The following is a 24,225-nucleotide window of genomic DNA, read 5'->3' as shown; positions in this document are numbered from 1 at the left end:
TTCAAATTTTAGCTTAGTGGTGAGAATTTCATTCATTAGAAAGGTGTCATAAATGGATGTGAGCGTCATATCACTTCTCGGCCTTTTGGCTAAGATCAAGTGTAGTATAAATGAATGTGAGTATCTTAAATTCGGTGGATTTTCATTTTATACATTTCTCTTATCCATTTTTTCCTCCCATATATGTATTTGTATTTCCTTCTGGTCTCTATGGAAGCAGTGTTGAAACCATTTCTACAACTTAGAAAATGCATAGGAAAACATTATCTTCTTTTTCACAGTATATAGACTCAGAATTTTAATGCATACATTTTCTGCCTGAATTAGAAATTTATGTCATTATAGTGAAACAAAGTTACTGACTTATGTAAAACACAGAGAAGCTATTCTTAAAAAGTTCCACAAATCTGTTGTGATACATTCAAAGTCATATTTTAATAACTGATACAATTTTTATCTTGATAATGAGAATCATCCTGAGATCCAACTAAGGGGCATGCTTTGTTTTATGTTATTGGAGGAATTCTCAAAAATCTGTTTTGGAGTAAGAGATTACCTACTTAGCATTTGTTTTTGTGAATAGTTCATTTGCTTTACGATTAACTCTCTCCATCAAACTGATTTCCCTAGGTTGAAAATGTCCGCTTGGCAGATCGAGTAACTTCTAAAAAAGCAGTCGTGGGTACTTTGTATTTGACGGCTACTCATGTCATATTTGTAGAAAATGCACCTGACACAAGAAAAGAAACATGGGTATGTATTTCTGGTTTTTTGCTTTACATGTTTTCCACTGTTTGAAATGAGAAGTTTTGACCCTCCATTTTTGTGTTTGTCCACAGGATGAGGTAGGTGGGCTGCAGGTATTTGTATATTACGAGGACTATTTCTGGAATGTGTGGCTTGCCTTATTCTGTGGTCTTAGCTACTTATCTATTCATTCTTTGTAAGCATTGATTATTTGAACATCATGAAAGACCTCAAAATAGAGAATATAAGTGCCTCATGTCACAGCTATGAAGAAGAGATTTAATAATTTCTGTATACATATTTGCAATATTATTTATTTGTATGCTATAATTTAGTTATTCATTTTACTATGTCATCTTCACTTGCATGATCATTAGAAAAAAGAAAAGCTAGAGAAGAGTGTGTCATCAGATATTTTTGCTACTTAATAATGAAATGAGACATTTCTTTATAAATGAACTCAACCATGGTATTATGATCAGAACCAGAACCCCTGATTTCGCCCTCTCCTTATTTGATGACCAGCATTACCTTTTTGGCAGAAGGTGGCTGATGCTACTTCATAGCCAGGAGCTTAAAGAATGAATTGCTGCCCTTGGGAGCTGAGCAGAGATCCCTCTGAAACCTAGTTAGACTAGGATCGCCTCTCAGAGACATCTGTTCCTTAGAGAGGAGCATGGTTGGGGGTGGAGAGTTGTTGATCAAAGGATACGGAGTTCTAGATATGAATATCTAACGCACAGCTGGCAACTGTAAACTGTAGTCAACAACAATGTATATTTCAAAATAATTTAAAGGGGACCTTTGAATGTCTCATTATAAAAATGATAGGAAAGCAAGGTGATTTATCAATTAGCTTGATGAAATCAATAGTGTACATACAGCAAAACATCATGTTGTAGCGTCTAAAGTCAGCTAAAAATGACATTAGTAAAAAATTAAATAAGCTTCTTCTGTGACTGCTTGACCACCAACAGCTTAGAAAACAAAAATCCCAAGTTTCTATTGACCTTGAACATTCCATGTGGAATTAAGGAGCATGGTGGTCCCTCCCAGTGGCAGCATCTCTAATTTTTGTTATTCGCAGATATATATTTTACTAACTTTGGATGACATTATTTAATTTGAGCTATTAAATTTAGCATTCAACATTTGACTACTAAAATATTCTCCTACCAGTGAAAATTTTTGTGACAAACAATCTGCTTCAAAGTAATTATCCTGGATATCAAAGATTGGTACTGAAAAATAAAATAAATTAGGCAGTTACTCCTTACTGGGAATATCTCAGTTCTTGTCATTTGAGTACAGATGTTGAACCAGCTGGAGGTTGGGGAGTTTTCCTGCCTATGTGTGTGGCCCAGACACCTGTGTCAATTCTTATGTCTGTGAGTTATTCATACTTAGCTTATTTAACTTAACTTTTGATTCTAGATTCTTCACAGTCAGATTTCCACCATTGAAAAACAGGCAACGACTGCTACTGGATGTCCCCTGCTTATCCGCTGCAAGAACTTTCAGATCCTACAGCTCATCATACCACAGGAGAGAGATTGCCATGATGTGTATATCTCTTTGATACGACTCGCAAGGCCAGGTATGGCAGAGACACTTGACACTTAACATGGGCCCACAAATCATATTCTAGAATGTGTATGGTGCTTGCAAATGATAGTGCTTTAGGAATTGTGTCATCTAGGCTTCAGCTGAAGCCAAGAAGTCTGAATGATCCCCTGATCTAGTCTCCTGTCTTTTAGGGTCTCCACTCTGTTACTTGCTAGGTGGTCCTCTTTCATGAATCTTAATGTCACTTTTATGTCAGTGGAGATTATGGTATAGTTTTCTTTCAGGAAATCACCTTAAAATCTGTGGTAACTGAGTGACCTTGATGGAGGCTTCAGACAGAACTGAAAAATTGTTTTGTGTGAGGGATATTGTTATCAAACAGTTCTAGTATGGTTCTCCCTTCTTCGTCCTTACGAGGTTTGGTCTTCATTGCTTTGTATATTTTCCAAGGATAGTATAGTTAGGCTGTTGTTCATGTCAGTGATTCTTTGGGGTATAGATAGATTCTCCTAAACCTAGCCACCTTAACATTTGTGGGAAGAATTTCTGGATTTGAAAAATAAGCCCTCTCGGTTACTGTCTTGTTCTAGCCCTCACACTGAGGGTCTTCAATTTATAGCCTACCATTTGCTTCCCCAGAATTATTTTTTTTTATCTCTTTGTGTGGCTTGTGTGAGTTTTGGTATAGTTGCTTAAAGAAAATATACTTCCAAGTTCCTTAGTAGAATGCAGTAGTAAGAGATCATTTATAGAAAAGTTAAGTGCTTGCTTATATTTATTTTGCCAAATGCTTTTAGACTTAAGATAAAGATTTTTTAAATTTTTATTTATTTACTTTTTCTTTTTAATTGGGAGTCAGAAACAGAGACAGACACACACACACACACAGAGGGAGGGAGGGAGGGAGGAAGAGAATCAGTCTTCTGTCTGCTGGTTCACTCTCCAAGTGCAGCAACAGCTGGGGCTGTGCAGGCCAAAGCCAGGAGCTGGGAACTCAGTACAGGTGCCCCATATGAGTGGTATTGACACAAGTACTTGGACCATTACTTTCTGCCTCCCGAGGTCTGCATTAGCAGGAAGCTGGAATTGGGAGCAGAGCCAAGACTCAAAACCTGTTACTCTGATGTGCAATGCAGTCATTGCAAGCAACATCTTAACTTCTGCCCCAGATGCTGCCCCAGGCACAAGAAGTTTGATGACACACTTCCCCAAGCATTCAGTTGAGTTTTTTATGGTATGACCATGTCATTTGTACATGGCCAAGAGCCATAGTTATTTCATGGAAATGAAGCCAGGGAGCTGTCAAAATCTGATCATTTGGGCTTGACTTTGTTCCCCTTTAAAGGCAGCTGGTTGAGGTTTTTTCATGCAAGATTGTTGAAAAGGACTGCAGAGTAAGCCAGAAAGCTGTTGAACTCTTTGGAGGGTGCACTATAATTGGAATAGAAGTTCTGGGAAGATGTACGTTGGGTTGCACACAGTGGAGATTGTGAGAACTGTGTGCCAGCAGTTTCTGTGTCACTGATTAATGGATGTACTGGGTAATAAATGTGCTCTTACCGGATTAATGGGATTTAGGAATAACCCAGAGAACTGGGAAAGGCCAGAGCAGCTTGAAGAATCAGTCACAGAGGCAGTGAGGGCCCTGGCCTGAAACAGCAAGCTCCAAGACTCCCATACAAGGAACCTCAGGGAGGAAAACTGCTGGATCCCCCTGCTTTTAAATATATAGACATTCTCTTAAAAGATGACGTTTGGGGAGTTATGAGATGTAGTCAGAGACCTGACTGTCTATTTTTCAAAAAAAGGAAATCATAGTAATTGATTAAATTAAAGCCAGCATTGGAGAGGATTTAAAAGGAGTAACCCATATTTTTGAAATATTGGCATTAGAAATACCAGCTATGGGGCTGGAGCAGTGGCAAGTAGGTTAAGCCTCAGCCTACAGTGCCGGCATACCATATAGGTGCAGGATCATGTCCTGGCTGCTCCTCTTCCAATCCAACTATGGCCTCGGATTGCAGTAGAAGATGGCCCAAATGCTTGGGCCCTTGCACCCACATGGGAGACTTGGAGGAAGCGCCTAGTTCCTGGCTCCGGTCTGACCCAGCCCTGGCCATTGTGGCCACTTGAGGAGTGAACCAGCAGATGGAAGACCTCTATCTCCCTCTCTATAACTCTGCCTCTCGAATAAATAAATCCTAAAAAAAAGAAAGAAAGAAAGAAAGAAATGCCAGCAACATGAGAAATAGTGCTTTAATAAGTGTGGGAAGATGAAATACAACTTACGCAGTTTCACACCTTAATGCTGAAGGGATTTGAATCTGGATGCAGACTGGGAATGGTGGAATCTGACATGAGACAGTGGCTCTCAACTGGGGTTAGGGGTGGCTTATTAGGATCATCTATGGATGGGGTGCATAATACACATTCGCCCTTTTCCAGATATATCAGGATAGGGGTGTGTGTGTGTGTGTGTGTGTGTGTGTGAGAGAGAGAGAGAGAGAGAGAGAGAGAGAGAGAGAGAGAGAGAGAGAGAATGAATGAATGAATGAATATGAATGGCCAGTGGGAAAGCATACTTTGAATTCTAGAATTATTTGGGATTCTAGGGGCATGGTATAGCTCTCTGGTTACTCAAGAACCACACATTTTCAGCTCCCCTTATGGACACAGCTTACTGCAAGGTCCTATGGAGGACAAACATTTGTTTTAAAAAATAGAAATACTTGGGAGTTCATTTAATTCAAGGCCTTTGTGGGAGATGTTTTCAGAATCCTCAGTATGCTCTCTTCTGAATGTACGATGTAGGTGAATATCTGGAGAGATTGTATTGGCTTGCCTTTTGTATGAACAAAAGTTGGGAAGAATTTGATTGTGGACACCAATAGGTCCCAGTAAAAAATAATAATAATAATAATGTGGACAAAGTCAGCAAGCTCTCTAATTCCTAGTGAAGAAATAACTTTAGTTAAAAAGAAAGATTAAGGCCCAAATGAGAAAATAAGTTAAATCCACAGATCCAGTATACAAATAAGGGCATAAAATTTTTTGATTAAAAGATCCTTGCAAGCTTCTACTTTTCCCCTGTTCTCTCTTTTCTCCTCCCTCTAATTTGTCTCTTGCTGTTTATTTTGCTATCAGTTATCTTTCCTTCTTTAGCATTTGTGAGTCTTTTAAAATCTAAATAATTTATTTTGTTTAATTTTACTTTTTTACTAAACTACAGTTTTTTCCAGTTAATTCTAGAGTCTGGTTTTTCTGCACACTTAAATTTTTAACTGGTACATAAAAATTGTCCATATTTATGGGGGACCAGGTGATGTTTTGATACATGTATACATCATGGAGAGTTCCACTCATGATAAACATATCTATCTCTTCAAATGTTGGTTATCTCTTTATGGTGGGATCATTGAGAATTCTTTCTTCTAAGCCCTTTTTTCCTTCCTAGAAAAATATGCAATATATTATCATTTTCTATAGTCAACATACTATGCAGAACACTGGAATTTCTTCTCTATCTAACTGTAACTTACTGTTCAGTAATTTTTCCTCATCCATTCCTCTCCTCTCCTCTCCTCTCCCCAGAGTGTGCTAACCACAGTTGTTGTCTCAACTTCTATGAGATCAAAATTTTTAGATTGCACATATCAGTGAGATCCTGTGTGTTTATCTTTTCTTCTGCATATTTATTATGATTTTTAAAAATTTCTTGATTTTAAAATTGCTTAAGTTGAAATTAATGAGTTTGTGTTTAATAAATTTTTAGTGATACTTTCTTTGTTATTGATGGTGCTAATCTGATCTTACGCCCATTTCTTTTTTTAAAAAGTTTGATTTATTTATTTGAAATGAAGAGTTACAGAGAGTCAGAGAGAGAGAGAGAGAGAGAGAGAGAGAGAGAGAGAGAGAGGTTTTCCATCCACTGGTTCACTCCCCAAATGAACACAACAGCCGGAGCTGCGCCGATCTGAAGCCAGGAGCTTATTCTGTGCCTCCCATGCAGGTGCAGAGGCCCAAGGACTTGGGCCATCCTCTACTGCTCTCCCAGGCCATAGCAGAGAGCTGGATCAGAAGTGGAGCAAGCAGAATTTGAACTGGTGCCCACATGGGATGCTGGCACTGCAGATGGCATCCCACTGGCTCCCACGTATACACTTTCCACCATGTTGATTTTAATAGTCTTTATTTTTAATTCAAATACTTGTTTAAAATAGACAGCAAAAGTGAGACACCCTCATTATTTTCATTTTAAATGATCCAGAATCCAGTAATGCCTGTGTTGTCCTCTCACTCCTCACTAAATGGTTTTAGAACTACATTTATTTTGAGTTCCCTGAATCGAGCAGAATGTTGGGAAGAGTTTAACTTTCAGTAGTTACTTTGATTTCTGAGTACTTCTGAGGACAGCGAGTGACTTTTCCCTACTCTTACCCGGTCCTCACATCTTCCTCATGCTGATTCATGTTTGTTCTTTTCATTTTAAAAGTACTTTTGATTTTAGTATAAAATGTATTAGGAACTTAGACAACACTATGCAAAGAAAGCAAATGATACACTTTAATAAATAGAGAAGAGACCTGAATAGACCTTTCTGAAAAGAAGACGTATGGTGGGCCTTCATTGTGGTGTAGCAGGTAAAGCCTCCGCCTACGATGCCAGCATCCCACTTGATCACTGGTTCGAGACCTGGCTGCTCCATTTCCAGTCCGACTCCCTGCTGTTGCACCTGTGAAAGCAGTGGAAGATGTCCCAAGTGCTGCACCCAAGTGGGGGACATGGAAGAAGCTCTTGGCTCCTGGCTTCGGCCTGGCCCAGGCCTAACCGTTGCAACCATGTGGGAAGTGAAGTGAACCATGGAAGGACGATAACTCTTCCCCCCTCCCCCGGCTCCCTGTCTCTCCTCTCTCTGTAACTCTGCTTTTCAAATAAATAAAAAATAAAAATAAAAAAGAGATAAGAATGGCTAATGGATTCATGAAGCAGTGTTCAACATTACTATCATTAGGGAAATGCAAATTAAAGCCATAATGAGCAATCACTTCCTATTCGTTAAAATGGCTAGTATTAAAAAGACAAAAGATACCAAGAGTTGGTGAGGATGTGGAGAAAAGGAAACCCATGTACATGGTTGGTGAAAATGCAAATTATTAGAACCATTATAGAAAACTCAAAATTATATTACCATATGATCCAGTTATCCCAATTCTGGATATTAACTCAAAATATATGAAATCAGCCTGTCAAAGAGATATCTGCACTTGTATGTCTGTTAAAGCTCTAGTCATAATGGCCAAGATATAGATATGTGGATAAAAAATGTGGTATAGATATGTTGGAATACCACTTGGTCTTAAAAAACTGAAGAAATTCTGTCATTTGTGACAGTATGTATAGAATTGGAGAACACCAGCATTGGGGCATAGCAGGTCAAGTGAGAGTCTGTGATGCTGGCATCACTTATGGGTGCTGGTTCAAAGCCCAGATGTTCCACTACCTGTCCAGCTCCCTGTTAATGGTCTGGGAAAACAGTGATAGATTTCCCAAGTCCTTGGGCTCCTGCTACCCACATGGGAGAACCAAATGGAGTTCCAGGCTCCTGGCTGTTGTGGGAGTGAACCAATGGACCGAAGATCTCCCAGTCTCTCTCTCTCTGTAACTCTGCCTTTCAAATAAATGAATAAAATCTTTTGTTTGAAAGGCAGAGTTGCACAGAGAGAGGAGAGGCAGAGAGAGAGAGAGGTCTTCTATCTGTTGGTTCACTCCCCAATTGGCTGCAATGGTTGGAACTGCACTTATCCAAAATCAGGAGCCAGGAGCCTATTCTGGGTCTTGCAAGTGGTTGCAGGGACCCAAGGACTTGGGCCATCTTCCAATGCTTTTCCAGGCCATAGCAGAGAGCTGAATTGAAAGTGGAGCAGCCGGGACTCAAACCAGCACCCGTATGGGATGCCAGCACTGGAGGCAGTGACTTTACCTGCTATGCCACAGTGCTGGCTCCTAAATAAATAAATTAAAAAAAAAAAAAACTGGAGAACCTTATGCTGCATAAGTGAAAAAAGCCTAACACAGACAAGGATCATGTGTTCTCACTTATATGTAGAATCTTTAACAATTGAACTCATAGAAACAGAGATAAGAATGGTTACCAGAGACTGGGCATTGGGGGAGACTGAGGTAATGAGGGTCAAAGGATGCAAACTTTCAGTTAGTAGGAATACGATTAATAATTATTTTTAGATCTGTTACACAGCATGGTGAATGTAGCTAATAATTGAATGTTAAACATTTTGGTATCAGAGAGTGAATTTCAAATATTCTCATCACTAAAGTTAAATATTTGAAGTGATAGATCTGTTAATTAGCATGGCTTAAGCATTGCACATATTAAAAAGTCGTAATTCGGCCGGCGCCGCGGCTCAAAAGGCTAATCCTCCGCCTTGCGGTGCCGGCACACCGGGTTCTAGTCCCGGTCAGGGCGCCGGATTCTGTCCCGGTTGCCCCTCTTCCAGGCCAGCTCTCTGCAGTGGCCAGGAGTGCAGTGGAGGATGGCCCAAGTGCTTGGGCCCTGCACCCCATGGGAGACCAGGAGAAGCACCTGGCTCCTGCCATCGGAACAGCGCGGTGTGCTGGCCGCAGCGTGCCTACCGCGGCGGCCATTGGAGGGTGAACCAACGGCAAAGGAAGATCTTTCTCTCTGTCTCTCTCTCTCTCACTGTCCACTCTGCCTGTCAAAATAAATAAATAAATAAAAATAAAAAAACTGTTTAAAAAAAAAAGGTCATAATTCAATTTATAGCCCATCAGTATATACAGCTATAATTTATTAATATATAGGTTTTTTAAAAGTCTGCAAGCAAATTTTTCTGGTCTTGATTTATTTTTGTCTTTGTTGATTGCTAAAAATTCTTTGTAAAGTACAAAAGTTGGGAGTTAAACAGAAGATTAGGAGAGGGGAATATTATGTAAAATGTACTTATGCTAATGGTGTTTTCTTATTTCTCAGAGTAAACAGTCCCCAGGCTGCTTCTGGGCTAACATGTGGGTCATAACTTGCCTAGATTAACAAAACTGACTTTTGTTGACAGAAATGGGTTTTCCTGCTTCTATATAGAATTTTAGTGAAGTTGGGTATGAGGATTGGGTAATGACCCTTTTCTTTTAAAAATACCGGAAAGGGGATGGCGCCGTGGCTCACTTGGCTAATCCTCCACCTGCGGCGCCAGCACACCGGGTTCTAGTCCCGGTTGGGATGCCGGATTCTGTCCTGGTTGCTCCTCTTCCATTCCAGCTCTCCACTGTGGCCTGGGAAGGCAGTGGAGGATGTCCCATGTCCTTGGGCCCTGCACCCACATGGGAGACCAGGAGGAAGCACCCGGCTCCTGGCTTTGGATCAGTGCAGCACCGGCCGTAGTGGCCATTTGGGGGGTGAACCAACGGAGAGGAAGACCTTTCTTTCTGTCTCTCTCTCTCTCACTAACTCTGCCTGTCAAAAAAAAAAAAAAAACTAAAAAAAAAAAACCAGAAAGGAAAAATTTCAATTACAGTGACAACCTATGCTAATGTCTCTCCACTCAAGAGACATTTTATTAATGGATTTTTATTTTTATTTTTCTAAAGATTTATTTATTTATTTGAGAGGCAAAGTTAGAGAGAGGGAAGGAGGGAGGGAGGTCTTCCATCCACTGGTTCACTCCTCAAGTGGCCACAATGACTAGGGCTGGGCCAATACAAAGCCAGGAGCCAGGATCTTCTTCCAGGTCTCCCATGTGGGTGCAGGGGTCCAAGCACTTGGGCCATCTTCTACTACTTTCCTAGACCATTATTAGGAAGCTGGATGGAAAGTGGAGCAGCTGGGACTCGAACCGGCACCCATATGGGATGCCGGCACCACAAGTGGAAATTTAACCTACTATACCACAATGCCATTCCCTCTTTTTTTAAAAAAGATTTATTTTATTTATTCGAAAGACAGAGTTAAACAGAGAGGGGAGAAGCAGAGAGAGAGAGAGAGGTCTTCCATATGCTGGTTCACTCCCCAATTGGCCGCATCAGCCAGAGCTGCGCGGATCCGAAGCCAGGAGCTTCTTCTGGGTCTCCCATGCGGGTGCAGGGGCCCAAGGACCTGGGCCATCTTCTACTGCTTTCCCAGGCCATACCAGAGAGCTGGATCGGAAGAGAAGCACCCGAGACTAGAACCAGCGCCCATATGGGATGCCAGCGATTCAGGCCAGGGTGTTAACCTGCTGTGCCCCAGGGCCGGCCCCACCATCCCCTCTTAATGAATTTTTAAAAAATATCTATTTATTTGAAAGACGGAGTAGAGGGAGGTAGGGAAAGAAGGAAGTAGAAAAGAGAAAGAGAGATTGAAAAATGTTCCATCCACTGGTTGACTCCCTAAATGTCCACAATAGCTGAAACTGGGCCAGGCCAAAGCCAGGATTTAGGGGCTCCATCTGGGTCTTTCATGTGAGTGATAAGACTCAAATATTTGAGCTATCATTCGCTGTACTCTGTTGCATTAGCAGGAAGCAGGAGTGAAACCAGAGAAACTGGGACTTCAACTGGTTCTTTTTGTTGTTGTTGTTGTTGTTGTTATTTATTTATTTTGACAGGCAGAGTTAGACAGTGAGACAGAGTCAGAGACAGAGAGAAAGGTCTTCCTTTTCCATTGGTTCACCCCCCAAATGGCCGCTATGGCAGGTGCACTGTGGCCAGCGCCTGTGCCGATCTGAAGCCAGGAGCCAGGTTCTTCCTCCTAGTCTCCCATGCAGGTGCAGGGCCCAAGGACATGGGCCATCCTCCACTGCCTTCCCAGGCCATAGCGGAGAGCTGGACTGGAAGAGGAGCAACCAGGACAGAATCTGGAGCAACTGGGACTAGAACCCGGTGTACTGGCACCGCAGGTGGAGGATTAGCCTAGTGAGCCGCGGTGCCGGCTTATCTACTGGTTCTTTCATATGGGTTGTAGATATCTCAAGTAGCAGCCTAACCTGCTATGCCACAGCACCCACCCCAAATGTATTTTTTTAAAGATTTTATTTTATTTTATTTGAAACACAGAGAGAGAAAGACAGAGTTACATAGATGGCCACAACGGCCGGAGCTGTGCCGATGATCCGAAGCCCGGAGCCAGGATCTTCTTGTGGATCTCCCACGTGGGTGCAGGGGCCCAAGGACTTGGGACATCTTCCACTGCTTTCCCATCTGGGACTAGAACCAGTGCCCATATGGGATGCTGGCACTTCAGGCCAGGGCTTTAACCCACTGCGCCACAGCGCCAGCCCCCCAAAATGTATTTTTATGAGGATCTATTTATTTGAAAGTCAGAGTTACACAGAGAGAAGGAGAGGCAGAGAGAGAGAGGTCTTCGGTCCTCTGATTCACTCCCCAATTGGCTGCAGCAGCTGGAGCTGTGCCTATCCAAAGCCAGGAGCCAAAACCGGGTCTCCCATGTGGGTACAGGGGCCCAAGGACTTGGTCCATCTTCCACTGCTTTCCCATGCCATAGCAGAGAGCTGGATCGAACGTGAAGAAGCCGGGACTTGAACTGGCACCCACATGGGATGCCAACACTGCAGGCAGCGGCTTCACCTGCTATGCCATGGCACCTGCCCCCCAAATGTATTTTTAAAGCTATTCTTGCTTTAGTTTATATGCATTTCCTTTACCTCTTCCCAATGGAAACAGGCACCAGTTCTCAGAAAACTCAGGAGTCGTAGAGCATTTTTCTTCTTCAACTTTTAATGCTGGTTGTTAATATTTAACAAAAGGAATCCAGCTGCCATTATTAACCATATTCATTCACCATTCTCTCAATGAAGAGTTGAGGCTTTCTCAAGAGATTCTTTTGGCATCTTTAACAAATTGTGTTTGCGGTTTACATTATCGTAGCAGAAGCCTGAGTCATGAAAATGGTACTCAGAGATGGAAAAGCTGTGTCAGTGTTGAGCCAACTGTTCCCAGAACTGAATCTCAATTTTATATGCTGTCTGCTCAATTAGCTGAGATTACAGGAAATTGTTTTGACTGAGAACATCTGCTTTGTTTGTGTGCACATGCACCTATATGTGTGTTGTTTCTTATTCATTCAAATAGTCAGTATTCTGGGAGCAGCCATCTAGCTTAGCCATTAAGATGCTTGTGTCCCTTATCTGAGTGCCTGGGCTTGAGACCCAATTCTGGCTTCTGACTCCAGCTTTGCACCAGTATAGACCCTGTGAGACACACTGAAGTAACTGAGTTCCTGCTGTCCATATAGGAGATGTGCATGGGGTTCCTGGCTCCCAGTTTCATAGCCATTGAATGCATTTGAGGAGTGAACCAGGGGATGGGAGCTTACTCTGTCTCTCTGTCTCTCAAGTAATAAAAGAAAAAAGTTTTGAGCAATCAGTATTATAGGTTTTGAAGTTCAGAAATAGGACATTAGCAAAAACCAGAAAAGAACGTAATTTATCTTACTGATAACTCCACAGTCATGTTCCTTCTGATTCACAAGAAAGAGAACGTTTCTAATGAAAAAAAAAAATCTGGTGCTTAAACTGTGGCCCTTATCTATCTTCTTCCGTAGAGATGAGTCATCTTAATAGCAACAAAACAAGCCTGAAACTGAGTATTTGTCCCAGGCTGTCTGTGGTACTGTAGCCTCTTGCTGATAGTGAGATCCTTTACAGGGCTTCCAGATAGGTTTAGAGGCATGAAATAGTCCACACTGAGGGCCATCAGTGGCCTAAGCAGTAAATGGAAGGATCTAAGAAAGCTATGAGGAGAAAGAAACCTGTTGGACATAGACAGGAATGATAGGAGAATGGAACAAAAGACAAAAGGAATAGGAGAGAAGGGTCTAGTCTAGAGAAGCAGTGTGGAAAAGAATCTGGGGCAGCTCAGAGTGGCTCTCAGCTTCATTTATGGTCTGATTCGGCTATAATGCTGGAAGCATGCCTACTCCAGACGGAGCTGTACCACTAAGGGCAAAATGCACGTAGGGTTTCAAAGCCAGTGCAAAAGAAAATGTATAAAGTATGGATTAATGAGTTTTGTATTATGTGCAGATACAACTGATAATGTTTTAGATATATTAGGTTCTATAAAATATATTATTAATTTTGTTTGTATACCATTTGACTTACATTATATTTCTATTGGACATTGCTGGTCTAGATACTTCCCTTACGTGCAAGATTTTCTTGGTGAAAGGGATATAATGGGGTGACTGGACTTGGCCTCACAAACATTAGAGGTAATATGTAAAGTTACGGATATCAATGGCCAGTACTGTGCTGCAGCAGGTTAAACCTCTGCATCTAGCACCGGCATCCCATAAGGGGCGCCAGTTCGAGTCTCAGCTGCTCCACTTCCAATCCATCTCTCTGCTAATGTGCCTGGGAAAGCAGAAGATGATGATCCAAGCCTCTGGCCACTGGGCATCCATGTGAGAGACCCAGAAGAAGCTCCTGGCTTCCACCTGGCCCAGCCCTAGTCTTTGCAGCCACTTGGGAAATGAACTGGTAAATGGAAGATCTCTCTCTCTACCTTTCTCTGCCTCTGCCTCTCTGTAACTCTGCCTTTCAAATAAATAAGTAAATCTTTTAAAAAGGGACAGATACCCTGACATAGTTGAAAGAAGGTTTTCATAATACAGCCTTCAACTTGTACCCCATGAGTAGGGTACTATGTACTATGAATTGATACTATTTCATAATCGGATACAGCTTCTTATCTTGTGAGCAGCACAGTTTTGGTGTTTATGTAGTTGTTAATGGTTCAGATGTTTTCAGTGCAAAAATTTAATATAGTCCCCAACCTTTCCAATTGTTTTATTGTTTCTTCTTTAACATTGAGAGCATCAAAATATAGACGTGCTCTGGACCTTTGTCTGCCTCTAAAAGGTCATCCCAAAATCAAGCTTAATATACATTTAAAACATTAGTACTTGATGTATAATTATATATATATATATATACATATACACACATATATACATATATATATATATACATACACATACATACATATATATATGTGTATATATATATATATATGTCTCCTTAGTTAATGTTTAAGCTTCATATCTTATGGATCTGGAAAATATATTTGCTTTTTTATGTTTTTATTTTTTAAGAAAACTTTTATTTAAATATAAATTTCAGAACTACAACTAAAGCAACTGAAAGATAAAAATAGAAACCATGTTTCTTGGAGGGAAAGATGTTGTTACAGTAGAATCCAGATGCCCCAGGGTCATCTTTTCTTTGTTGAGAGGAGGTGGGTGCCCTGTCTACAGAGACAGGGATGGCTTTTCTGTATACTCCAGCAGGGACAATGCTTTGGGCAGAATTGGCTCTGGCTTTGACTTAGTTTGATTTGGCTTTGTGTTCCCTTTTCTTGCAGTGAAATATGAGGAGCTGTACTGCTTTTCCTTCAACCCCAAGCTGGATAAAGAAGAAAGGGAACAAGGCTGGATGCTGGTTGATCTTGGTGAAGAATACAAGCGAATGGGCCTCCCTAATGACTACTGGCAGCTCAGCGACGTGAATAGGGACTACAGAGTGAGTGGAGGCACTTTAAATCAAATACTGAATCCATATGTAATTGTGATTTCAGATAGTTTAGCATGATGTTTATCTCTCTTCGATTTTACAGCTCTTTGTAAATGTAAATGTGTGGATTTCCAAGTCTCCCTTTCTTTCCTGCCCGCAGCTCCAATCAGAATGTTTGTACTAGGGAACCTTCAAGGCCGTCCCTCCAAATGCATCCTCTAACAGTTGAGGAAATGGGAACCCAAAGAAGCTCAGTAGCAGGCCTTGTGGCCAGGAAGTTGGTGGGAGGGCTGCCCAGGGCCTCATTCTCCCATCACGTCTTTTTATAGTGCAGCCAGTGACTAGTGGAGAAGTCAGAGACTTTAATGGCATTTTGGCACCAATTCCTCTCTGCTCTCTGAACTCTTGGTTGGTACACAAGGTCACCAAGAGGCTTCCCCAGAGAGATGTAGAGAAATGTGTCTACACTTACAGGAAAGACCGAGGAGAGGAAGGGAAGCAGGAGCAGCAGCAATTATCTCATGTTTTCTCCAATGATGAGCTTACAAATTTGTGTTGGTTTCACTATTAATTTTTTAAAATGTTAAGTAATAAAAATAACACAAGACCATTCCAGAGAATTTGCAAAAGAAACACAAAACCAAAACCACATCCCATTGCTATAGTACCCTTCTGTTTTCTAATTTCTTTCATTTATTTCCTAATCTGTATAGTTTGATAATATTTTTCATATATAAATAATAGATAGTCATTGTTAAAGACTGGAAAATATAGAACAAAAAAAATTAAAAATCACCTAATAATGTCATCATCAGAAATACACACTATTAATGTTTTTCTGTGCTCTTATAGGATTTTAATGTTTATGTTAATTTGGTGTAGATACATACATACATACACATGTATAACAAAAATGGAGTTATATTACATATGCTTTGTGTCCCACTTTCCTTCACATATTTTCATGTCAATAAGTATATTTTGTAATGTCTTTTTAAAACATTATCTAGGATTATATGGTCTACATCAAATTCTATCTACTCTTCAATTTTTAGATGTTTAGTTGATCATTATGTGTTGCTAATTTAGTGTAGTGAGAACATCATGGTAGTTGTGCCTTTGCCCACACTTTAGTATTTTTAAAAGATAGATTCCTAAAGGTGGAGTTTTATGTCAAAAAATGGACAGAAATTTTTGTATATATGATCGAAAGGAACTCAGCAATTGTGAATACTTGATTCATTATACCCTTGCTGGTAAAGAATTTTTAATTCTTTAAAAGTCTCTTGACTTTTTTTTTTTAGATGATAGGAGAGTTTGTCATTTTAATTTAGTCTGCATGTCTTGATTTGTTAAAGTTGTAAACTTTTCATGTCTATTGGCCATTTGTTAACCTATCTCCTGTTAATTGATCATGTCTGGTCAAATATGAATATTTTGAATCCCTAATTTTTTTTACTTGATTTCAGTGATTTTCTGCATTGCTCCATAGTATTCATATCAATGAAATCACTGTAACAGTCCATCAAATGAATATAGCATAATGTTATTAAGTATTTCCCTACACATTATACATTTGGGTTCCTTGATTTTATTTTCTTTTTTCTTTTGCCATATATATAATCTGGATATAATCTCTTTATGCTTATAATTTCTGCAATTTAAATTATTTTCCTTGGGAAAAAAAAAGAGATTTATGTACTTGAAAGTGTTAAAGAGAAGCAGAGAGGGAGAGAATGAGAGAGGGATCTTTCATCCTCTGGTTCACTCCCTAAATGGCTGTGATGGTCAGGGCTGGGCTAGGCTGAAGCCAGGAGCCAGGAGCTTCATGTGGGTCTTCCACGTGGGCGTAGGGGCCCAAAGATTTGGGCCATCTTCTACTGCTTTCCCAGGTACATCAGCAGGGAGCTCAATGGGAAGTGGAATAGCTGGGTCTCAAACTGGTGCCCATATGGGATCCAGTGCTACAGGCACAGCTTTACCCACTACATCACAGCACTGATCCTTAAATTATTTTCTAACAAGAAATTCCTAGAGTCTGTCCAAAGGCATAAAGGACTAAAATTGCTCTTAAGATTTCAGTGCTAAGTGAAATGAGTCAGAAAGACAAACATGTTTTCTCTCACTGTCAAAGGTAATATAGAGCATAAAAAAGAAACAATAAAAAACAATTTCAAAGGAGTAGGGCATTGATACTTTTGGTTTTGTTCAGTACTTAATTGTTAATTTCTATTCCCTTCTATTACAGTCAGTGCATGTGGTCTGCAGTTAGAATTTGAGGGATTTTTTTTAAAGATTTATGCTTCATAAAACATACAGTACTCGGTCAATTTTATATGTATTTTGAGCCTGGAAAAATGTGTATTCTCTATTACTTGGGTCTAAAAAATTCTGAATCTAAATTAAGATTCTTTTTCCTATGTTGATTCTTTTACTCGGATTTTGACATAGGTATATGAAACATTTCCCATTCTTATTATTGATTAGCTGTTTTCTCTTTACAGTTCCAAGTTTTACATTACATGAGGGGACTTTAAAGAGCTTCTGGATAAAAAATAGACATCCTCAACTCAGAGAGGAAGTTTGAAAACAGTTAAATCGAACTGTGTCAAGCAAATTCTTACCAAGAGAAACAAATAGTAGAAATAAAGTCATTAATTATAGAATTCAAAACTTAAAGACTCACAATAAAAAAGAATATTTGAAAATAATGAAAAGAATACATCAATTATGCCCTAAATTATTATATGTAGGATAATTTTAAAATGAGACCTTTTCAAAAAACTTCATGTAAAATATGCATTATAAGAAAATTGTGTGTATATTTCAAAATTTTCTATACCAAAATAAACTCATACTATTTTGTTATAACATGCTTGAATAGGATCTAGTTTGGGGCACTAACATCAATTTGAAAAGTGTCCCTATCACAGCAACATGAATTCTAAAATTGAAGCAAGAACAAATGTCACATGAATGGCGAAACTTGGATGGAAGGATGATGAAATCATTGATGCTTTGCTAAAAGCTTATGGAGACAATTCCCCCAAAGAAATCAGGAGTTTGCAAAAGGGTAACTCATTTTAGCATATTAAAAAAAAAAAAACTAGTTGTTTACTAAACTCTGTCCCAATTTGTCACTAAGTAGATTTCACTTTTTACCGAAGTATGAGTAGTTGAGCCTTATAAAAAAGCTTAATATCCTGTAGTCCAGATTCTTCCACACCATTTGTCTGAATATCTTGAATATTCTATATTAGTTGGGAAGGAATGAGTACTCTATGATACTGAATCTTTGTAAATGTCACAACCACAGCCTTACATAATCGTTATAATACACTCAGACCAGTTTGTTCTCAGGATGAAGTCAACTTTTACAGGGAACTTTTAGCCTTGAAATGAAAGGAAGGGAAAGTCCAGATCTAGTGAAGAAAAGGATATTGACACATCCCCCCTCCCGCTCCCTCTCCCCTTCCATTCATGTAAAGATTCACATCCTTGGGCAAGGAAGAAGATGAGGCCAAGATAAATCTTGTGGGATAATATTTTCTTAGAAACTACAGATTCCTTTTAGTTTTGTTGAGATGTCCTTCTAGAATTAGCCCCACAAATGTAATTCATGTTCAGTCTCTTATGTCTGGCAATATACAGTCAGCCAAACATGAGTTCTTCGTCATTTCTTTTCAGAAGCAACAATGGCAAAACCAGTAAGCAATCAACAAGCTATGTTGAAAGACAAAGTGTAAAAACCTGGGAATTTTCAAGTTTCAAAATGAAGTGAAATAGGAGAAAGATGATGTAACCTTATTTGTTACCAGTTTAAAAAGAGAGTGAAGATTGTGTTATTTCAGAAAGTTTCTGAGTAGTAGTCTCTTGAGAGGGTTATCTCCTACTTCTTTCCTTTTGATTTTAACTCTTGATTGAAAAGTTTCTTTCTCTTCCATTCTTTTTTTTAAGTTATCTTTTTTCATAAATACTTAAAAGTTGGTTATCAGGTGGTACCATGTGATGAAGAAAAAACTGTTGTCCATGGTAAAAATGACCTCAGACACAGAGTAAAACATTTAGGCTCCAGAACCATTTCTACCATTTTCTTTTCTTTTATGTTTATTTAATTTTATTTGAAAGGCGAAGCAACAACAAATTGTGATCTTCACAATTGGTTCACTCCTCCAAAGCCAACAACAGCCAGGACTGGGCCAGGCTGAAGCCCGGAGCAGGAACTCCATCTGGATCTCCCATGCGGGAGGCAGGGACCTAAGTACTTGAATCATCACCTGTTCCTTCCCAGGGTGTGAATTAGCAGGAACCTGGATCAAAAGCAAAGGCAACACCAAGCCAGGTACGACACGATGGGATGTGGTGTCCCAAGGGGCAGCTTAACCTGCTATGCCACAGCATTCTCCTTTCCCATTTTCTCTTTGTGTGGTATTGGTTGGTCTAATTGTTATTGTCATAATTACTATTATCTCAATAAAAGATCTTTGCTTATGGTAGTCTAACACTTTAAGATTTCCTTTTATACCTAACATTTGAAATTGTTTTTATTTAAATAAAATAATTAGTATCCATCCCTAGGTCAAAATTTTAGTCAAACTCTGTTGGAATAAAATTGAAAATAGAATAATCCAAACCACTGATTTTTATTAAAGATTGTTTATTTCAGTTCCCTGTAGCTGCTTTTATATATTACATAATATTTGATGTGGACATTAATCATATATGCTGTTCATACTCTTCTTCTCCCTGTTTATCATATACTCCTTGAAGTTAGGTCCTAACTGCTTAAGAAGAAAGTTGTCTGAGTAGGCCGGCACTGAGGCTCACTTGGCTAATCCTCCTCCTGCGGCGCCGGCACCCCGGTTCTAGTCCTGGTTGGGGCGCCTGGTACTAGTCCCGGTTGCTCCTCTTCCAGTCCAGCTCTCTGCTGTGGCCTGGGAAGGCAGTGGAGGATGGCCCAGGTAATTGGGCCCTACACCCACATGGGAGACCAGGAGGAAGCATCTGGCTCCTGGCTTCGGATCGGCACAGTGCTGGCTGTGGCGGCCATTTGGGGGGTGAACCAACAGAAGGAAGACCTTTGTTTCTGTTTCTCTCTCACTGTCTATAACTCTGTGTCTCTCTCTCACTGCCTAATTCTGCCTGTCAAAAAATAAAATATAAATAAATTAAATTAAAAAAAGAAAGTTGTCTGAGTAGACATATTTCAGTTCCTGACAACTGACTGTTACTCCAGAGGGCTGACGTGAATGACCCTGAGGAAAAGCAAGGGTCAAATGGAGAATCCTCAAAATGGTGTCTCACCGATGAAACTCTGCAATGGTAAATACACTCTGGGAAGACTGTGACTAAGTTGACAGGGATCAGTTGCCCTGGGAATGTGAAGTCTTCAAAGCCAAAACCCAGTTATTCATGTAGTGGTTAACAATAATGCCTGTTACATAGTAAGTACTTGGTAAAAGCTTGTTGAATGAGTGAGTGAGATGACCACAAGATTTATCCTGGTAAGCTAACATCAAGACATGTGGAGACTCCTGGCAAACTAATTTATTTGATGAAGGACAAGGGACTTTGAGTGTCTTTCCCATTTTAAACAAACAAAATGCCAAATTGATTAACTTACTAATCTATTATAATTGCTAAGGCAATTAGAATAAAGAAAATTGAGAAGAAAAGTGTTTTCACGCTTCTGAACTTCTCATATTCTCTCTGAGTTTTCTTATGTGATTTTTCCAAACCACATAAAATTTTTGCAGGCATATTGAGGGAATTTAAAGTTCAGTGGCACAAATGCATTGTGCTGTCCATTATTCATTTCAAATTTTGACTACATCTCTGTCAGCTTGTTACAAAACTAATAGACTGCAGGAGGGTCAGTACTATCTAAGATTGTTCTTTCTTTCTCTTTTTCTTGTGATAAAAGTAAATAACATAAAATGTACCATCTTAGAGGGCCAGCGTTGTGGTAAAGCAGGTAAAGCCGCCGCAGCCTATGACACCAGCATCCCAAATGGTTGCCAGTATTCTGTCCCTGCCATTCCGCCTCCAATCCAGCTCCCTGCTAATGTTGTAGCTCAACACACATTTTACTTTTGCATCAGTCCACCAATCTTTTTGCAATGTGAAGTCTGTTCAGAAGGCAGTTGCCTGGGCTTCCTCAAGGTACTGTTTATCTCCAGGAAAAGTAGTGTCTTTCTAGGAATATTAAGTGGGTATAGCAAAAAGGTAGTACTTTACCTGTACTTTACAGAAAGAAGTATAGACACACACACACACACACACACAGAGAGAGAGAGAGAGAGAAAGAGAGAGGGGTCTTCCGTCCTCTGGCTCACTCCTCAAGTGGCTGCAATGGCCGATGCTGGGCCGAACCAAAGCCAGAAGGCAGGAGGTTCTACTGGGTCTCTTATGTGGGTGCAGGAGCTCAAGGACTGGGGCCATCCTCTGCTGCTTTCCTAGGCACATAAGCAGGGAATTGGATTAGAAGTGGAACAGCCAGGACTAGAACTGGTTACCATTTGGGATGCCAGCACAGTAGGGCAGGGCTTTAACCGTTGTGCTACAGAACTGGACCCCATTTTGGGGACTTTTGAGGCTGTGAAAGAACCTAGGAGGAGCTCCAGATGTTCTAGCTAATTGCTCACTAATCAAAAAGGCTTTTTTAACAGATATGTAGAGAAAGCTCACTTATTACTATTCGTTTTTTGTGTAGTCATAAAATTTTGTAATTCCTTAATGTCATTGTAAAGAAGAAAGTAGATCATCGCCAAGATGTTGAAAATCTACTTACATCTCTTTAAAAACTGTTATTTCAAGAAGAATGTTGTCAGACTAGCATGATGACTGCATGTCTGCTGAAGCTCAGACAAACAGCTGTGGTCTGTCTAGTCATGTCTTAGTTGGATGGTGCCTGGGAGGTGCAAACACCAGGCTGCCATGGGGAAGGAAGGGTAGTATCATGTGGCAGTCATTCTTGCAAGAACTCTCTGGGTCTGAGTAAGCTGGGCTGTCTGTTCTTGCTATGGAATTTTTTTCCAGCATCAGTGCCAGAGCCCATGTTAAACTCTTTGGTAATCTTCCTTCCTTTTAAACTTTGATGGGATCGCCAAGTTACACTTTGGGCTAGTGAACATCCCTTTCATGGCCTTTTGTGCTATGCGCTATGTTATTAACTATTTTGGTCACAGAGACAATGGTGACAGGCCAGGGAGGGTGTCGTCACAGAACAATTTGTAGGAGCTCTGGAGTCTTGGATCTCATCTGTGGTTAGTTTTCATTTAGTGCCATCCCTTCTCCTAGAGTTTTCAGGGTAGGCAGAGATGGAGAGAGGACCCACTTGATATGCCTAGAAAGATGCTTTGCTTCCAGGAGATAAATAGTGCCTTAAGGAAGCCAAGGCACATGCCCTCTGAACAGTCTTCAGATTGCAAAAAGATTGATGGACTGACGTAAAAGTAAAATGTGTGTTGAGCTACAGCTGCCTCAACTATGGTACGTTGATACCACTGATGTTTCTTTCAGATATAATGGTTCATAAAGTGCTGTAAAACTTTTCAACCTTGTCTCAGTCCTGTGAGATATTATTGCTGTAGTCTCAGTTTTAAAGATTACAAAACCAGGGATAATTTCTTCTCCAAGGTCCTAACATTGCTAACTCACAGCCTGGTGCTAAGCTGCTAATTTCTGATTCTAACTGATAAGCTCTTTCCAAGGCATTGTTTTTCACTATGGAACTTTCTGTGAGGGATGCATAGAATGAGTTAGCATCTTCTGACTGCTTACAAAATCAACACGTGACAAAGACAGGACTGATGTAAAGTATGATATGTGGCACCTAGGAAATCAGATCTAGCAACCTTAATGGGTAGAAGACTAGGGAGGAGACTTCCTGAAAGAGGACCTTGGGTTGGCCCTAGCAGAACAGTGCAATGTGGAAAGAGAAAGGGCTGTACTAGTTTGCATTCCCACCAACAATGGATTAGGGCACCTTTTATCCTACATCTTTGCCAGCATTTGTTATTTTTATATTTTTGGATGATAGACATTCTAACTTGGGTGAGGTGAAACTTCATTGTGGTTTTTGCTTGCATTTCCCTGATGGCTAGTGATCCTGAGCATTTTTTCATGTGTCTGTTGGCCGTTTGTATTTCATCCTTTGAAAAGTGACTGTTTACATCATTAGCTCATTTCTTAACTGGATATTTTCTTTTATTGTTGAGTTTCTTTAACTCATTATATATTCCGAATATTAATCACCTATCAGATGTATAGTTTGGAAATAATTTTTCCAATTCTTTTTATTTTATTTTATTTTTTTATTTTTGACAGGCAGAGTGGACAGTGAGAGAGAGACAGAGAGAAAGGTCTTCCTTTTGCCGTTGGTTCACCCTCCAATGGCCGCCGCGGTAGCGCGCTGCGGCCGGCGCACCGTGCTGATCCGATGGCAGGAGCCAGGTGCTTCTCCTGGTCTCCCATGGGGTGCAGGGCCCAAGCACTTGGGCCATCCTCCACTGCACTCCCTGGCCACAGCAGAGAGCTGGCCTGGAAGAGGGGCAACCGGGACAGGATCGGTGCCCCAACCAGGACTAGAACCTGGTGTGCTGGCGCCGCAAGGCGGAGGATTAGCCTAGTGAGCCGCGGCGCCGGCTAATTTTTCCAATTCTGTTGGTTCCCTCTTTGTTGAGTGTTTCCTTTGCCATGCAGAAGCTTCTTAGCTTGATGTAATCCCATTTGTCTACTTTTGCCTTTATTGCCTGTGCTTCTGGGGTCTTAGCCAAGAAATTCTTGCCTATGCCAATATCTTACAGTGTTTCCCCTGTGTTATCCTCTAGTAATTTGTTGATTTCAGATCTTAGGTTTAGATCCCTGATGTGTTGTGAGTTGATTTTTGTATAGGATGTAGGGTAGGGTCTTGTTGCATACTTCTATATGCATAGATCAAATTTTCACAGCACTGTTTGTTGAAGAGACTGTCATTTCTCCAGGGAATGACTTTAACTCATTTGTCAAAGATTGGTTGTAGATACATAGATTAGATTAATTTCTGAGGTCTCTAATCTGTTCCATTATTCCACATGCCTATACTTGTGCCAATATCAGGCTGTTTTGATTAAAACCACCCTACAATATGTCCTGAAATCTTTTTTTTTTTTTTTGACAGGCAGAGTGGACAGTGAGAGAGAGAGACAGAGAGAAAGGTCTTCCTTTTGGCCGTTGGTTCACCCTCCAATGGCCGCCATGGCCGGCGCACCATGCTGATCCGAAGCAGGAGCCAGGTGCTTCTTCCTGGTCTCCCATGCGGGTGCAGGGCCCAAGCACTTGGGCCATCCTCCACTGCACTCCCGGGCCATAGCAGAGAGCTGGCGTGGAA

At 40.5% G+C, this 24,225-nt stretch overlaps 1 protein-coding gene and 1 pseudogene across 1 annotated transcript in view; both read left to right on the top strand.

Moving 5' to 3' along the window:
- The window catches only part of MTMR7 (myotubularin related protein 7), a 97,521-nt gene that overhangs the window by 19,444 nt on the left and 53,852 nt on the right, over window positions 1-24,225 (top strand). The window contains exons 4-6 of the mRNA XM_062213134.1: window positions 631-753; window positions 2,182-2,344; window positions 14,707-14,864. Of these exons, the coding sequence (XP_062069118.1) occupies window positions 631-753; window positions 2,182-2,344; window positions 14,707-14,864 (444 nt within the window). The remainder of the gene's footprint in view (window positions 1-630; window positions 754-2,181; window positions 2,345-14,706; window positions 14,865-24,225) is intronic.
- LOC133775530 (U2 spliceosomal RNA) lies at window positions 70-169 on the top strand (annotated as a pseudogene).

This window comes from Lepus europaeus, chromosome 16 (genome assembly GCF_033115175.1).
Source record: "Lepus europaeus isolate LE1 chromosome 16, mLepTim1.pri, whole genome shotgun sequence".
Taxonomy (NCBI): Eukaryota; Metazoa; Chordata; class Mammalia; order Lagomorpha; family Leporidae; genus Lepus; species Lepus europaeus.
Note: the sequence above shows the minus strand (reverse complement) of the source record. Positions and strands in the feature narration are given on the sequence as shown.